An 18191-nucleotide genomic window follows, 5' to 3' on the forward strand; every position below is an offset into this window, starting at 1 on the left:
TGGAAAACAAAAGCTGGCAGAGGAACTTAGGGACAGGCATGAGACCTAAAACTACTTTAAAAACTAGATTTGAAATTGATGGCGCCACTACCTCAAAGGTGGTCTGCAGAGATTTGTGTTTTGCTTTGGGTAATGTTTTAAAAAAGCTTGAAAGCTTTTCTTCTAAATATAGCTTTTCTGCTTGGTTTTATACACGAAATTTAAGATTTGTCTACCTGTTTTTCATGGAGGACTCTATTATGATATCTCAATAATGAGCGAAATTTGAACTGAGAGGGCAAGGAATATTTAGGTAAACTGTTGAAAACATTGTTTTGTTAACACCTATTTAACTCAAACAGCTGGGAGAAAAGATCTGAGAGAACATTTCAGCTAAGGGCTGGGATAGCTCACATTTCAGCACTCTGGTTCTTTAAGCTTTCCTGCAGACACCAGACTTGATACTCCTGATAGCTTCACCTTGCGTTTAAAAAAACAAAAACTTAAAACAAACCAACCCTTTCAGGCCTTCTTTGTACTTAATAAGGGAGCCAAAATATTACAAAAGCCAATTTCTCCCTTTGTGGGTTGCCTGTAACTTCTTGGGATTAGGGAGAGGACAAAAGGATATCAATGTATGCTGTTAGTAGGGTGACCAGATCACCCAAGTCAAATATCGGGACACGGGGGGGGCGAGGAGGGGGGAGAGGGGGGAAAAAGAGGGGGAACACACTTCCTCCACAAGCGCTGGAGGGAGGCCCAGGAGATGCAGGGGAAGCGCGGGGCCAGGATGAGTGAGAGTCTGGCCTGGCCCCGAGCAGGCAGGACTCAGTCAGGTGGTAGGGAGAGTAGGGGGCGGCCCGTGGGGCCAGGCGGCGGCTGCTCTCCCCCCCGGGCAGCGGGACTCGGAAGCAGCCGATGGCCAAGCTCAGCGGCTGCAGCTCTGGCGCCCGGGCCTGCTGCGGGGACCCAGCAGCGCGCACGCTGCGCCCAGCCCTGGCCAGTTGCGTCTAGGCTGCTGCCCAGCTGGTGCTATCCCGCGGGGGCCCCGGAGTGGGGGCAGCAGGCCCCAGCCCCCCCGTCCCGCTTGTGTCCCGCAGGGGAACGAACGGGCCTGGGCTGCCGATGCCTCCGCCCCGGGGCCGCCGTGGGATAGCACCAGCTAGGCAGCAGCAGCCCAGACGCGACTGGCCAGGGGCTGGGCGCAGCATGCGCGCTGCTAGGTCCCCGCAGCAGACCCGGGCTCGGGGGGTTCAGACCCAGGTGCCAGAGCTGCAGCGCTTGGCCATCGGCCGCTTCCGCCCCCCCCCCGCGGNGACTGAGTCCTGCCTGCTCGGGGCCAGGCCGGACTCTCACTCACCCTGGCCCCGCGCTTCCCCTGTGTCTCCCGGGCCTCCCTCCAGCGCTTGTGGAGGGAGGTGGAATGGTGAGCCTGGGGAAGAGGCGGGGATTCGGGGAGGGAGCCAATGGGGGGAGGAGGGGGCATGAGCACTTCCAGGCTCCGGAGCATTTCCTTGTTTGTCCAGTGTCCCGGCCGCACATCGGTCAGGACGCGGGACAAACAAGGAAATATCAGGACAGTCCCGATAAAATCAGGACGTCTGGTCACCCTAGCTGCTAGTGCTATCCATCCAGGGACTTGCTTTTGGATAGTCAGCTGAGGCACCTTTCCCATTCTGATTGCTTCCAGGGAAGAGTCAGGCAAAGATGATTATGTTCTCCTTACCCTGATAGGCCTCAATGGGATGCTCTGGTCCTAGAAGAAGAGTTTACAAAAAACCCATTGGGTTCTGACAATAAAGGAACTAGGCCCAAGCCAGGATATACAAGTAAGATGCAGTCATGGTCTCCCCTGCCAGTCACCAATACCACCACTTCAGGCCCTCAGAAGTTACACTTCTCATCTTACCAGTTTTTGGTGGGCTCAAGCCATTTAAGTCTGCTGGTCCAGGGAAGCCAATTCACAGATATAGACAAGATTAAAAACTGCAGCACTGACAATTTACTCAAACTCGCCAACACACCTTAAAACAAAAACTTTCCACTGCTGGCAACAGGAAAAATACCATTCAAAATTTATTAGGCTAGAACAGAGATTTCAGAGACAACCTCTTCTCCATGGCAGAGGTTATGTACCATCCCTCATGTCTCTCAAGGGTGAACCTTTCCAACGATGTGCAGCCTCCAATAACTGCTCTGCAGATTGCTTCCAGTTCACTGGGGAGGATGTGGCAACTCAGCTTGAAGGATCACAGATATGCTCTCAGCTTTTTTTAAGTTGTTTCGGCTAACTTAGAACTATTTAAACAACATTCTTGGAGTCACTAGTATCTCAGATTCCTCAACATATCAAATACAATGTCAATGCTAGCAATACAGCAATACTTCCTGCTCAAGACTGACTATCTGCAGGCAATTGGGACAGAATATTACAAACTGGAAGTCCCGAGTCATTAAATTGTCTTGCCAGTGCTGGTGTCCACCTGCTATGAAACAACCATTAGTTCCTATTTAAAATATCCACTTCCCCACCTCCAGTTGACGGGTAAGGAGCTCAATTTTTGCAGTCATGTTCTCAATCTTTGTGCTCAGTCTTGCACTGGCTGTGTGCTGGGCTAGTCCTTTGGTGTAAATTCAAGTAATTTGTAGACCGCTTTAAAGTTATACTGGATTCAACAGACCCCAGAGGAGCTATCACAGCAGCTGAGGATCACTGGGAAGCCTTGGTTATCCCCCCCCCCCCCCCCATTTTGTGCTGTCAGTACAGCATAGCTAAGGATCAGGGCTGAAAGCAAGCAAAGTAGAGGTCTTCCTGTTAAGTGTTATTACAAAAGGTCTACATAAAATCAGAGAGCAATCTGGAGAGAATGTACAGTGACACTTAAGCATCTTCACCACATTCCACAGAGGGAATTAGGTAAAATTTTCAAAAGCACTGAAGTCTCATTGAAACTCAGTAGGATTTGGACATCTAAATTCTTTACGTGCTTTTGAAAATGTTTCCATCCTAAAGCTTATCTTGAAGCTTGATGCATGCTGTTTCCTTTGCTGTGGTACTCAAACTTGCAAATTGAGTACCCCTCCAACATTTTGCTACAGCTCTCTGATGATGGTTGACCACATCGCTCTTGTGCAACTTGGATAAACTTCAAATCAGGCACTGAGTGTAAGCTTCTGCCTACTCCAACCTCTTTAGTGCTATTCCCCACAGATCAGAACCTAGGGCTCAGGGCACAGACTTCTTTTCTATAGCTTAGTGAGCACTTGTAAATCACTGGTGAGGCGGTGTAACAGTTTAGAACACTTCAACCCCAGTCACATACAGGGCACATGATCCACAGCAGTGCTCCATTTTAAATATTCCTTCCTGAGAACAACTACAGGCAAATGGTCTAACTTTTCAACTCCAGTGCTTTGTAAGTTCTTCTATGTAATATCTGAATGATTTCATCAGCAGGCAACTAAATGTCATAGCTGAATTCAGACATTAAATGACCAATGTAATGGGTTACAGTTAATTAAATGTTATCTCTTTTACACACATTGTTCAGTAATGTTCAAGAAATGTGCCACTTTTTGTCTTACCTTTGTATTTGTTCCAAACTCTGGAGCAGAGACAGAGATCATTGTTCCTATTTCAGTACTCAGTTCATTTGCGGCTTTGGTTTCTTTTGTCGAAACAGGGTCTGGACTCTTGACAGCGGTGGGACTGGGCTTCTCCTGTCCCTCGGGCTCTCCCTGCTGGGCATCCTTCACCTTTCTGTTCTTTAGCGAACGCTCTTTCCCAATAGGACCAGGTTTATATTCTTTGTTTTCTACTGGACTCAAATCTGGAAGCTAAATTAGTGTTTTAACTTGTCAGTGTTGGCTGTTTGATTTTTTAAGAACAAGGAAGTTGTAACGTAAAATCTTTATATGCTCAGGAGAGTAAGAGTCAAAACATTTTGTTGACATCTACCAAGACTCAAAAGTCTGACTGTTCCTTGAGGGTGTAAAACAGTAGGTTTGGGTTTTTTTTGTTTGTTTGTTTTTTTAAAGAAAGGGTAGTTTAGTTAGAGATGTTAATCTGGCAGCAGATGAGTACCTGAAACATGTCAACTGAAAGCACCAATTACCAGCAGGAAGCCAAAGATCTAGACTGAAGGGCTACTATGAGTGCTATATCAAATGGCACAAGATTAAATTGTCAGTCTAAAGATTAAAAGTGACCTGCAAAGAAGAAAAAATTGCACTAGTGAACTTTAAAATATATTGTCTAAAGAGAGCCTTCCCCCTTTTTTTTCCTAGTAATGTTTAACAGATTTTTTTAGCCTTACTAATATCAGGAATATCAAGTCTTCTGTTTTTGCTGGAGCCCTAGAAAAATGGAGGTGGAGGGTTCTCAGCCCTCAGCTGAAGAGACACTGCGGTATGGATATTTGCCAGAGCTTTCCTCCACAGTGTTTGCACTAAAAAGGATTTAAACACAAACTCAAATTTGCAAGTGTTTCCCTGTCTTCTTCTGCAGGAGTGGTGGCTGTGATGGTATGTGGCTATATTATAAATGTTTTAAAATGTACATTTGATTACTATATAACTGTTATACAGGGACAGCGTTGGTCTGTGGCCACAAAGGAAGAGTAAGTTTAATACCATGATATGACACTCAGAAGCCACTCCCTTCTTAATAGATGGTGACACCAGCAGAGGGTGGACTGCATGAAGCAGTTCAGTGGCTACTACTGTGGGGCAGCAGGAGCAGCATAATGTCTCTTTAAAGCTAGTGGGCTAGGGTAGGCAGGGCAGCCCTCAAAATCCTACTGCATTAATGGAGGCTAAGGGTGGGCAGGGTAGAGACTGGCAATTTCTCTCACCACAAGTACTTCATGGCAAGGAATGAGGAGGTTAATTGCTCCAGAGACAGGTAAAGGAGACCCTTCTTTACATGTGTGCCTGCTGGGAGGCCCCTAAATGGAGACAAAGACAACTCCTACCCAGAGAGTTTGCACCTGTAGGGCTCAAAAAGTTGAGAAAGGAGGGGAAAACTTGTTGGCTACAGTGGCCACTTAAGTCCCTCACTCCTGCAGCAGACTGTTCTGCCTTACCCTTCCTCTCCTCTCCCATCCCATCCCCGAGCACAGTACACTGCAGTGTAGTTAAAGCAGTACAACCTTCTAGTGCAGAGAAGTCCTTAATGTTTGAGCCTTAACTAAAAACTTTGGGTTTAGTTTTACTGAAAATCTCTTTCCCCCCGTCAATAGCTCACTTCATTCTCTTGTCTTATGAGGTTATAGTCCTACCAGCAAAAACAAAGTAGAGAAGACCTGATATTTGTAACATCGAAACAAGCAGAAAAAACAGACTGTCTACCTATATAATCTGTATACTTTATAAGGTAACAAAATGGCATTTTTTAACCTTTGCAGATCACCTTTACATAAATCCAATACAAGTGATTTGACACACATACAATATACACACTTTCTTAATGCAAGACTAAGTTCAGTTATATTTTATAAGGTTGTTGATTACTAATGTATTTTCAACAAGTCAATTACATGAACCTTTAGTCTGAGTAGTCCTCTGCTGCTATTAACTTTAATTATGCAAATATCACTGGATTACAGGCTACCTGGTCAGTGTAACAGTTATCAAAACTATGCCGGCTCTTTAACGAGTAGATGCACTCTAATGACCTTCAATTTTCTCAGTTATGATTGGGTAAGTAACCAATTTATCTTCAGAAAAAAACCTAAGGGGTTCCCAGTAGACAAGTGCACTGGGACCACTGCTGGGACTCAGGCAACAGGAAGAGGGCCTGGGAACTCAGGACTGGGGTCAGTACCTTAGCCACCAACTTATTCCAAAAAGCTGGAGAGGGCTGCTGCAGGGTGAGAAGCTGGTGTTCTTTCCCTATTCCCCAACTTTTCCTGTCCCCCTATTTCCTACAAGGCTGTGTATTTGACGGTGAGGAAGAGATGTCAAGACTGATTTGGTTAGCAGACAATCCAGTCTGTCCTATACCACAGGAGTTTTCTCCTCCATCCTCTCTAGACTGCTAAATATTCCTGCAAGGATGAGCACTTTGGCATACAACAAGCAAAGGAAGATCAGTTAGGGGCTCTAAACATGACAATATAAATAATATAATGTATATACACAATTTTTAAAGGAAAACCAAGATTGGCCATTTATTGATACATTCATTGTTATGAAAAAGTGACTTTAGAGACATCATCGCCACTTTAAAAAAGTAGGTTTGGACGTTATGAAGGAGGCTTAGATTGCCCAGACAGCATATATTTGTACTTTAATCTTTTTACATGGCTGATCTGGTAACTGTGTAAGCTGATGCACAGCATCTTCTCTGACTAACATACAGTGGGAAAAGAGGTCTGTCTTATTTGGATCGTACTTGTAACAGTTCCTTTAATTTTTTTCAAGCCACAGTTTTGGTATTTTTCCCTTTGACTGGACTTCTCTGCCACCCAGGAGCCCACTAGACCGGATCTTCTCCCTTACCTTTTGTGCTTTGATGGGTCCTGCCCGAGGCTGCTTCTGTCTTTGCTCTTTTGGTTCAGGTATTTTGTCAGTGGGCTTCTCTGAAAGCACAGGGCCAACTTCACTGTCACTACCACTAGAAGCTGGGGCTCCAAATTGAATCGTTTCTATTCCAAGCTCGACTCCACTTTCCTGTCCAGACTTTGTTCCCTAGTTAAGGTAACAACATACATTAAAACTTCCAAAAAATTCTCAACCAGAATGTTGCCTTAAAATAGGTGTTTACCTTGATTTTAATGTAGTTATATACTTAAGCATACAAAAGTTAGGAAATGGAACATAAGCACATGAAAGGCTGGTTAAAAATTGATGCAACCCACATGGTCCTTATTTTTAAAAACAAACTGACAGTGTACCACATAAGGCTTTATGGGGGGGGGTGTGTGTGCTCATAAAGGTATGTATGATATAACTGGAATAGGTTTTTGCTACATATGCCATGTAACATATCTATGTAACGGTTATGATCTACTGGTTATGTTCACCCTAGTTGTATGCAGGCACCATCCATGTGGTCAAAGTTATGAACATTGGCTATATAATTGCTTGATTTCTAAGTAGCCTTAGTTAGAACATTTGGTCACTTGGGAAAGGAATGTGCAAATTAGGTGCTCAATCAGGAAGCACTTAACAGACAAAAGAGCTTGGAAGACTCCAATCCACATAAGAAGTCTACCTGAGGACATTCAAGGTAGCATGTGGGTAATGGCTACTACCTGCAAGTCCTGAGTCATGCATGGGCATGTGACTTGCCCATGTGATTCCGAATCTCCATTTTGTGACTGGATTCTACACAGGGTGAGGAGGGGGTCTCCAGCCACAAGAGAAAGTCTATTTAAACCCCTGGGAGACCCCTCCATTTTGTCTTCAGCTGGCTAAAGAAGGAGCCTCTCCACCCCCGCTCCCCCAGGATACTTGAAGGAAACTGGAACAAAGGACAGTAACTACAGGGGGTGTGAGTGTGAGTGTGATTGCTGGACCCAAGCTAGAAGGAGATTAGCCTGTAAAAGGGAGCATTCTGGAACTGGTGAGGATGTTATCTGTATTTAGTTTGATTAGACATAGATTTGCGCATTTTATTTTATTTTGCTTGGTGACTTACTTTGTTCTATCTGTTACTACTAGGAACTACTTAAATCCTACTTTCTGTATTTAATAAAATCACTTTTTACTTATTAATTAACTCAGAGTATGTATTAATACCTGGGGGAGCAAACAACCGTGCATCTCTCTCTATCAGAGTTATAGAGGGCGAACAATTTATGAATTTACCCCACATAAGCTTTATTCAGGGTAAAATGGATTTATTTGGGTTTAGACCCCATTGGGAGTTGGGTATCTGAGTGCTAAAGACAAGCACACTCCTGTGAGCTGTTTTCAGGTAAACCTGCAGCTTTGGGGCAAGTAATTCAGACCCTGGGTCTGTGTTGGAGCAGATGGGAATGTCTTGTTCAGCAAGACAGGGTGCTGGAGTCCTGAGCTGGCAGGGAAAATAGGAACTGAGGTAGTCTTGGCACATCAGTTGGCAGCTCCCGCGGGGTTTCTGTGATCCAAGCCATCACTCAAACATTTTTAGTTCTCATTACTTGAGAATGGAGTACCAGGGCCAAGTGTAAAAATAGCAGGTTGAAGCTGGTTTTGAGGCAATATCTAGGTTTCTTCTAAGAAATATTTGTTCAGCTAATTGAATTTAATACTAAACAAGCATACACCATTTTGTTAAAATTTTAATTCTTAGTATCCTCTTGCTGGCATTAGGGAAAGCTGTAATGACAAACATTTTAGAGAAATTACGTGATTTTTTTTTCAATTTTCAAATACTTGTGTAATTTAAAAAAGTAAAGTTAAAAATGTATTTTGCAACAAGTATACAGTAACTCCTCACTTAACGTTGTAGTTATCTTCCTGAAAACTGCGACTTTAAGCGAAATGATGTTAAGCGAATCCAATTTCTCCATAAGAATTAACGTAAATGAGGGGGTTAGGTTCCAGGGAAATTTTTTTCACCAGACAAAAGATTTTTTTTTTAATAAATATGTGTGTGTGTGTGTGTGTGTGTACGTGTGTGTGTGTGTGTGTGTGTACACAGTATAAGTTTTAAACAAACAATTTAATACTGGTATATAGTGATGATGATTGTGAAGCTTGGTTAAGGTGGAGGAGTCAGGGGGTGGGATATTTCCCTTATTGCTAAATGATTAACTAGCAATTGGCTGAGCCCTCAAGTGTTAACTCTCTCTCTCTACACAAGGCAGCAGGAATGAGGGAGATATGTGCATTTCCCCTAAGTACACTGCCTTGTTAATTAGATCAGCTTGCTGTTAGGCAGCTGCTGCAAGTTCCCTCCCTCCTGAGTCCTGGTCTGTCCCCCCTGCTCTATGGAAGATGGGGTAAACGGGGTGCAGGAGCAGGGGGACACTGACATTAGCCCCCACTCTTCCCCCCCCAGCAAACAGGAGTCTCAGGGAGCAGCTCCAAGGCAGAGGGCAGGAGCAGCACATGGCAGTGGGGGGAGGGACTCAGCTGAACTGCAGGCAGCTGCTGCACAGGGAAACTTAGGGAAATGGGGAGCTGATAGGGGGCTGTTGGTCCACACTGGTTCCAAGCCCCCACCAGCTAGCTGCAAGGGGCTGGTCTTCCTGCAAGCAGTAGACAAAGCAGGTGGCTGCCAAACGACATTAGAAGGGAGCATTACAGAATTTTAAACGAGCATGTTCCCTAATTGATCAACAACATAACAAAACAATGTTAACCGGGACGACTTTAAGTGAGGCGTTACTGTACATTAGTTTCTGAGAGTTGAATCTTAAAGCATTTGCTAAACTAACAAGTTAACTGCTGCAAGTTTATTGGTTTAAGTTTTATAATTCTAAACAATGAAGTTTACAAGTTTTTCTAATTACTAACACTCTCTCAATAAGAATTTTTGCTGTAACTGCTCTCAGTAAGAAATTAGATAATGCCCTGGTCTACACTGGGGGTGGGGGGATAGATCTAAGTTACGCAACTTCAGCTACGTAGCTGAAGTCGACGTACTTAGATCGACTTACTGTGATGTCACCGCGGTGAGTCGACTGCTGCGCTCCCCCGTCGACTCTGCCTGCACCTCTCACGGCGCAGGAGTACAGGAGTCGACATGAGAGCGCTCGGGGGTCGATTTATCGCATCTACACTAGACGCGATAAATCAATTCCCGCTGGATCAATTGCTGCCTGCCGATCCTGCGGGTAGTGTAGACACACCCAATCAATATTATTCAGTAATTATATCTAGCTAAAGAAAAATAATACACAGTTTGAAAACACTGGATAATTGTGAGACAATCTCCTTGGCAAAGGGTCCCCTGGATCTTTGCAAACAACTCTTCTTAGACCTGACAACACTGCTTTCAAGGTATTTGTCCATAAAGGGTAACATATAAGGCCTCTGTTGAAAGCTTGCAACTTACTGATGTTCATAATCATGGCATGGTATGTGTACAGATAATATCGGAGGAATAATGTAACTATACTGAAATTTATGCCCTTATGGTCTTAAGGTTAAAAGGAGTCACCTTGGAGTAATGTTACTTGGCGACGGCCTATTCATGCAGGATTGGATTACCACTCCTCCAAACTTAGCCAATGATGTGATGCAAGGCTCAATGATCTAATATTGTCCCGTCATAGAACAGACAATAGAAAACCATCACAGGCAACTTCAAACAATCAAAACCACTTGGAGATGAAAAAGCAACATTGTAACAGACCGTGGATTGCCCTGCCTATGAATAAAGACAAAAGACTGTTTCAGTATAAGAGTGGGGAGAGGCACTCTGGATCCAGTCACTGAGGAGACATCTTGTAGAATGGGGATATTTTTCATGAAAGATTGGCTCTTGGAAGTCAGCCAGCTCTACAACAGATGGAACTTTGGGAGAGAGGGGGACCTATTTTATTAAATAGGAAAGTGTAGGTCCCAGTTCATGTTTTACGATTTTGTTTTTTGTATTATAACCATTTGTTTCCACCACTATCTTATTTCTAGTGGAATCTCTATTCTTTCTTAAATAAACCTTTTATTTCATTATAAGTGTTCTGTACAGTGCTCTCTGCAGTGATTTAAGTAAAACTGGTAACTGGAGTACAGAGGATTTCTGTGGGTAACTGCTTTCAGGGTCTGGATATCACATGAGAGCACTTCAAGGGAACTTGGAGACTAGGGAGCACCTGCTGTTAATCTGCAAGGAAAGGACAGGGCTGGCATAGCCCAGAGAAGAGGAGAGGGCTGCTAGTGGTAAGGAGCTAAACACCCAGTTACTACAAATCTTTAATGGAGATATCCTATCTCCTAGAACTGGAAGGGACCTTGAAAGGTCATCGAGTCCAGCCCCCTGCCTTCACTAGCAGGACCAAGTACTGATTTTGCCCCAAATCCCTAAGTGGCCCCCTCAAGGACTGAACTCACAACCCTGGGTTTAGCAGGCCAATGCTCAAACCACTGAGCTATCCCTCCCCCAAGACTCCCTCACTCTGAAGGCAGGGGGCAACAAGGTGACTCCCAGTCCTGGGTACTTTGAGAACTGCCACAATAATCTTATTTCATTTGTCCCACCATCTGCAAGATACAAATTGAGTTATCTTCAGATGTTCTTGATTGTTTTTAGTTTTATCCTTACCTCTGGAGATGTAGCTGATCCAAATGATGTCAAAGGCTTATTCCATGCACTGACTGAAGGGGGTTGTGGTGGACTAATGGGTCCCACTAAAAGTCCAGAGAATACAATGGAGTCAAAACTACAATTAATCCATGGTTATTTAGATTCATAAGTACACAACTGAATGGACAATGAAACCACAGCTACTTCATTTCACAGTGTGTTTGATTCTAGAACGTCATTTCAGCTTTTAACAGTGAGTCCCTTATTAAGTCAACCTCGTTTGGCCTATTTAGCATATTTGGAAACATGCACAAATTTGACAAAGAAACCCATGTTTGAGACCAATGGCAGTTACTTGTACACTGGGAATACAGAATGTGGTGACTGTAGCAAAGAAGTTACTCAACATTTTATAGAAGAGCTCTCTCATCTCAGGGAACCTGGGAGACTATCGCTCAACAGTCTTGCAGAACATTTCATAGCAGCATATTCTCTGTGCCATATGAGAACTATACCTGCAGGCCAGGATGTTTAAGACCTCCAGAAACATCTCTCACCAACCCAAACCCTCCAACCACAATGTTTCTCTTCTATCCCTCCCAGGCAAAAAGAAAAAGTCAAAAGATGCCACTTACATTTCTTGGAGATGTCATTAACAACAGTTGTTGATGCCACTTTATTTTCCCATAATTCAGCCCCTAGAGCAGGATGGGACTGTGCATTCTGCAGAGCTTTGCCTGTTGCTGTATATTCTGTGCCGCCTGTTCCTCCTGTTGTCTGGTTTTGAGGCTGAACTGAAGCCTGTGGCTGGCTTGGAGTCTGCGATGCACTCTGAGGCTGTACCTGTACTTGTGCCTGAGCTTGTACTTGCTGTGCTGCTGCTGCTGCCGCGTGCTGTTGCTGCTTTTTTGCAAACCTGGGAGGAAGCTTGGAATTCTGACCTCTTCCTTTTTCACCTGAACTCTTTTTGGTCCAAACCTAAGAATAAAATTGACATTACAGAAGGCTAAGCCATTTAGAAAGTCTGTATTTTTCTGTCAGTTGTAGAGTATGGGAAAAGGACAAAGCAGGAATCTTGAATATTTTTTAGAGACTTTTTTTCTAATGTACTAACCATTTGAATAATGAAAAAGTTAAACATATCCCATGTTTTTGGCCAAGAAATTTTCATATAGAATTGTGACACAAAGGCAATAGCCAAGGGCGGCTCTATGTTTTTTGCCCCCCACGCATGGCAGTCGGGCGGCCTCCGGCGGCACACGGATTCGGCGGTGTTTATGTGGCTGCGGGATTGGCAGATTTCCCGCAGGCATGCCGCCGAAGGCTGCCTTACTGCCGCCCTCATGGCAACCGGCACGCTGCCCACCGCGGCTTCCCGCCCCAAGCACGCGCTTGCTGCGCTGGTGCCTGGAGCCGCCCCGGCAATAGCATAACAAAGCATTTTTACTGTAAGCCCAAAAGCAAGCTTTTAAGTTAGTTACAGTAGCCGACATATTAACTTTGAAATACCCAAATTACTGTGGCAATGGGTATTGAAAAAGTAAGAGGCACAAGAGGAGAAACATAAGGGGAGGCAAGATGACCTGCATAACTAAGGCTAAACAATTTCAATTAAAAATTAACTAGAATACTGCAATTTGAATGGTGAAAAACAGCTGTGTGGAAACAGATTTTGCACTGTCGCATAGTCCTTTACAAAAAAAATTTGCAAGTGTGTAACTGCTTGTAACAGGTGCAAAGGATGACATTCTTGATCAACATACCTGCACCGTTTGTTCTTCTTTCTTTCTGCGCTCCTCATCTTGCAAACGTTTTTGTTGTTTCTTTGACACCACTTCAGTAAAGCCGTCATCATTCAAGTTAGACGGAAAGTCTTCAATTACTGTCACTTCAGGATGGTCATCAATGATCACAACACCTGCAGATGAGCCAAAAATGTACATTTTTTCCTTCCATTTCAACAGTTTCAGACCCAATATTAAGAATTCTGGAATAAAAACAAATTCCACTTGCACTGCATAGCTTCGTACAATTGCAGCCAAAGATGACCATCCTACCATCCTAGTAATGTGCAAGTTTCCTCACGCAGACCATCCTTTTGCTGGTGGACTTCAAGAAAAAGGATTTACTACAGAAGCCTTCAATTAATGGCTCTTGAAAGAGAGATGATACTTTGTACAAAAAAAGTTCCATAAAACAAAGAGCTAAAGAAAAACAGTGAGTAGTTTAAATAGAAAAATGATGCATTCTGGACACTAACTGCAAACCCGTCGGTGTTATTTATTGAGTTTACAACAGTAACATCCTCTCCCGTTTTCCACGTGCAAAGAGATACAAAATACCTGATGCCAACATCAGATGTGCAATGATAGCTTGAAAAAAGTTACAGGAATGAGACTGTACAAAAGAAGTGTCCCTCTTAAAATAGGTAATAACTATTTTACGTACATATACACAAATTTAAAATTTTATTACCCAATTTTAAAAGGGACACATCCCACAGGACTCATTCATTGCTGCACAGGGGGCAGTGTCTGAATATTGGGATATAAACAGCCTTTAAAAAATATGCACCAACTTTTCTTCTTTCCACAGTTCCCGAATATATCTAATTCCAGAAGGAGGAACGCTAATGCATTAATAGGTTTTTTTTGGTTACCACAAGTTTCCATCAACACATACTTGCATAGTTGTTGAGGTCAAATTGGGATAGAGCATCCACCTTCTCCTTGGGTTTCTTTGGACCTGGTTTGGGCTCATCCCTCTTTTTGCCACTGGCATCCTTGGAGGTCTTTTGCATTACAGCATTACCACCACCTTCTTCTTGATGCAAGGAATTACTGATGGTGGGATCGATAGCAGTCATGCTTCCTGCCTGGTCTTCAAATGGCCTACATCAGACAAAATTAGACAGAACTAGCCACCATCCCCAGAGTACCCTCAGAAACAGCAAAACCACATCTGTATGCAGATCACATTACTGCGTTAAAAGCATCTACTGTGCATCATCATTAGCCGGCTAAGATGTGTGGCTACTGCTTTATTAGTTCCCCATTGAGGCTGCACCTATTAGTGATGCTTACAGATTTGGAACACAGACCAGTCAAAAAGTCAACACGCACAGTAGACCCTTTAGCCATATAGGTGTAAGCATCACTAATAGGTGCAGTCTCAATAGGAAACTAATAAAGCAGTAGCCATACAGCTTAGCCAGCTAATGATGATGCACAGTAGACCCTTTAACCATACAGAGAAGGTACAACATTTTCATTTCAACTGCCATTCTTTCACCACACTGAATAAGTGAATGACCCATATCCACCCCAAATGTGAAGCTAAAAGCCTCCACTGAAAAGTTGCTGTGTAACATACCATAGAAATTTGTAGACTTTGCAATATATGCTCCATATTTAATTGGGTTTGGTATTTGCAGCATGGACTTATTGATATGTTAGTAACAACTACTGCAGCCAGTTGCAGGCCAGTGGAAAAACTACAGAATTCTGCCTTTTTGTTGTCGAACACTGGAAACTCTGCAAGTATTATATAAAAGCTTTTTCAAAGTTTTATAACGGAAGGACCAACAGCTTAGAATATTCAGAAAAAGTTTTCAAGACAGGACATTGCTAAAGTAGCCAAGTCTTCAATGAGAGTTCAGCAGCCCACTACATAGCATTCCCTAACCTGGTGCAGAAGATGCTGTCAAACCATCATGCAGTTGCTACAAGGCATGAGAAACCAATCCCAGAGACGAAGGGCAGGTTTCAATCAGATCAGCATGTAAAGGTAAGCATAACAATTTCATTTCTAATACTGAGCAACATGCCCAAGTGGAGCTGAAAACCCCTCCTTAACTGGAGAGTACATCCTTCATTTAGTTAATTGATTTTCTACTAGAAATTGAGATGGGGGTCCTGATGGGATAAATACAGTGAAAGGATTAACGCAATAGACTGTAGAGTTGTGATTTAAATCAACTGGATTATGTTTAATGCTAAGTTTCATGGGGATGAATGTAGTTTACACCTGTGACAGAGTTGGCATTTTTCTGCCAGGGTATTTTAATATGGTACACTGATACTGGAAAGCTCTGTTCTTTTCCCCTCCACTATCACAGGCTTGAAGTGATTAAGATGAAAGCTTCCTTTCTGTACAAAAGGCCCAAAACAAAAACCCAGCATTGTGGAGCCATCTAACACTATCCTCCACAGACCATGGTCAGATTATGAATGGCTATGCAATCTGCAACAGGAAATTAGTGAATGTTAGAGCCTTTTGTGTTTGCACAGTAACTATATATTGTGGGTGCTACTGGAAACAAATAATAGATACTTACCCTCGTTTCCCACTTCTTAATGGAGGACCACTCCTCCTTTCACTCCTAGGCCCTGAGAAATTCCTTCCAGCCTTTGGTGGCCCACTGTTGCCACGGCGATTCTGGCGATCTATTCCAGGCCGCTGACTAGAGAAACTTCGCTTAGATATTTCTCTCTTTGGAGCTATGGCATTTTCTCCTGCTTTGGCAACTATCTGTGTGGTCACATCTGCTATTTTTTTTTCATCCCTCTCTCGCCTCTCATTGAAGTCACTACTTTCTGAGGCAGTTTCCCATTCTTCATTTGCCTGGTCTGAAGAATTTTGATTGGACAAGTCTGGTGTCTTACTCCCCGAAATATCCAAAGCAGTGCTGGATGCTTCATTAACTGCATTAACAACTGTAGCACTTGTCGATGAGCTAGTTGCTGCTTCATTTATTTTTGATGCAGCTTCCCTTTCTTTTAGACGTCTAAAGCGTGGTGGTTTATCTTGCCTTGGTGGTCGTGCAGGCCTTTGCCTTCGAGGCCTCTCTCTAGTTGGATCAAACTTCCTCTCAAATTTTGGAGGTCTCTTATCAATGGGCACAGGACCATAGTGTTCATGTCTTCTTGGTGGCTCCTCCTCTTCTGGTTTAATGATATCTGTTTGCCTTGGATTCCACTGACTGTCTCTATAGCCTGGCCTCCTTAACATAGATGGTCGTGGTGGGCGCCCACCTGGATCCCTACCACCACGTCTATACATTCCCCCTCTGCCACGTCTTGAAGGTTCTCCTTTAGGAAGGAATCCTGGTTTTGGTTTATTCTCTTCGTCCCTGATATAAGTTTTCTCTAGGGATCTATTGTCAACTCTAACATTGTTTTCAGGTTTGAAAGACAGCAGAGGCTTTGGAGGTTTCTTGCCATCAGCTCTCTCCTCTCTCTTTGGGTGTTTACCTTTGCTTAAACTGTCTTTGTCTGAAAGAAGAGTATCACTAGCACTTTCGTGAACTTCGCTGTCAGAATCAGTTTCTGAACCTCGCTGTCTTCGCCGTTTCGGGACTATTTCAAAATCAGAACTCTCACTACGAGTTTCACTTTCTTCTCTCTGTCTAAGAGGCCCCAAAGGCACATGGTCTGCCCTAGGCTTAGTGTCTCTATAATGTGGACAGTCCCTATTATGACCTCTACCTCCCCGGCCTCGTCCTCCATAAGAACCTCTGTAGCTGCGACCCCTAGAATAATACTCTCCACGGCCTCTGCCCCTATATCCCTGATCTGGAAACCAGTCTCTATCCCGAGCCTCTTTCCAGTACGTTCTGGGTGGTAAACCAGGTTCTCTCTTTACTGGCCTGGTTTCTAGGCGAGGTTTCTCTACAATATGTTCTTTGCCAGCAGCTCTCTCTGGTTGTTTTTCTTCCTTAATTGTGTTAACAGGTTGCTGAACAGGTGGTGGCTGGACTGCAGGTGATGGCTGCTGAACTGTAGGTTGCTGAACAGGTGAAGGTGGCTGGACTGCAGATGAAGGCTGCTGGGCTGCAGGTGAAGGCGGCTGGGCTGCAGATTTAATGGCAGCCTCAAGGTGACTGCTATCTGTACTTTCTGAAATCTGAGCCGTATCTTGTGGTATCTTTTTAGCTAAAGAAGCATTGTCTGGCATGGACTTTTCTGGCTCTGACTGGGGAGGTGACAGCTGTGCCTGCTCCTTCTTTTCTGTCTTTTCAGACTTGCCAGCTTTTTCATTAGCCAGCTTTTCTCCTTCCCTTTCCTTCCTCTGCTCACGTTCTTCCCTCTGCTCACGCTCTTCTTTCATATCTCGAAGAACAGGTTTTTTAATAGGGCCAGATCTTCTTACTGGTCTATCACTACCTTCTTCTCGTCTGCCATAGCCTGGCCTGGGACCCCATCTGGTTTCAGATTTAGGCTTGAAAGGTTTTTCAGATTTTGGCCCCTCTGATGTTCTATTACTCATGAAACCTTCTTTTTTTGGCTTAATCTCTGGTCTTTCTGCTGTCTCAGCATATCTACTACTTACTTTAGGGACATTTGGTATTGTCTCATTCTTTTGCTCTTCTGATTTTAGAGAATGACTTGAACCATGGGAAATGCTTCTCTTCAAAACAGAATGACTCTCTCCTCCGGGTACCAGCTCTTCCTGAGAGCTGTGTGCAATGTTCTCATCAGCTACTTCAAAGCTAACTGCTGGATTAGGCATGTCAGTTTGGAGAGGCTGTACATCTTCCAAAGTCCTGCTTGGGAATTTTTGTACATCCACCTCATTTGGTTCTCTAAAAAAGTCTGTCTTTTGTTGAGAATCCAACTGGTTGTGTTCTACAGGGTAAGCAGTGGTAACAGCAATTTGTTCTTCTTCCAAATGTGCTTCAGGCCTAAGTGAAGAAGCAATTAAATAAGTTTCTAATGGAACAGTTTAATTTAACCATATTTACAGCTGGATTCGCTAACATCCCTGTAACATGTTAAAGGACTTTTGCCTCATCTATGGAAGTTTTAAGAGGAGAAACAAGGTATCTGTCATGGTGTGAGGGAATCTATTATTGTTAACAGTTAAGTCAAAACTTCGAATGAGCCAGCATATTAGTAAATTATCATCACAAGTACTATATCAGTTCAAAGTAAGTAAAAGTAATTACTGGGGTCACATTTAAGAAAGTGTCAACAGAAGCTCAGAGGCTGACTGAATAAGGATCAAAATGACCATCTGACCATCTTATAAGCAG

The 18191-nt window shown here is 43.6% G+C and overlaps 1 protein-coding gene across 18 annotated transcripts in view; it reads right to left on the minus strand.

Annotated features, from left to right (window-relative positions):
• The window catches only part of PRRC2C (proline rich coiled-coil 2C), a 111476-nt gene that overhangs the window by 42762 nt on the left and 50523 nt on the right, over positions 1-18191 (minus strand). For 9 of the 18 annotated variants that reach the window (XM_034779739.1, XM_034779744.1, XM_034779751.1 and 6 more), the window contains 8 exons: positions 15495-17840; positions 13841-14049; positions 12922-13076; positions 11794-12136; positions 11177-11262; positions 6481-6669; positions 3565-3816; positions 1706-1735 (listed from right to left, as the gene is read on the minus strand). In XM_034779739.1, the coding sequence (XP_034635630.1) occupies positions 1706-1735; positions 3565-3816; positions 6481-6669; positions 11177-11262; positions 11794-12136; positions 12922-13076; positions 13841-14049; positions 15495-17840 (3610 nt within the window). The remainder of the gene's footprint in view (positions 1-1705; positions 1736-3564; positions 3817-6480; positions 6670-11176; positions 11263-11793; positions 12137-12921; positions 13077-13840; positions 14050-15494; positions 17841-18191) is intronic. The other 9 variants (XM_034779757.1, XM_034779756.1, XM_034779753.1 and 6 more) reach the window with 1 other exon arrangement.

This window comes from Trachemys scripta, chromosome 8 (assembly GCF_013100865.1).
Source record: "Trachemys scripta elegans isolate TJP31775 chromosome 8, CAS_Tse_1.0, whole genome shotgun sequence".
Lineage (NCBI taxonomy): Eukaryota > Metazoa > Chordata > Testudines > Emydidae > Trachemys > Trachemys scripta.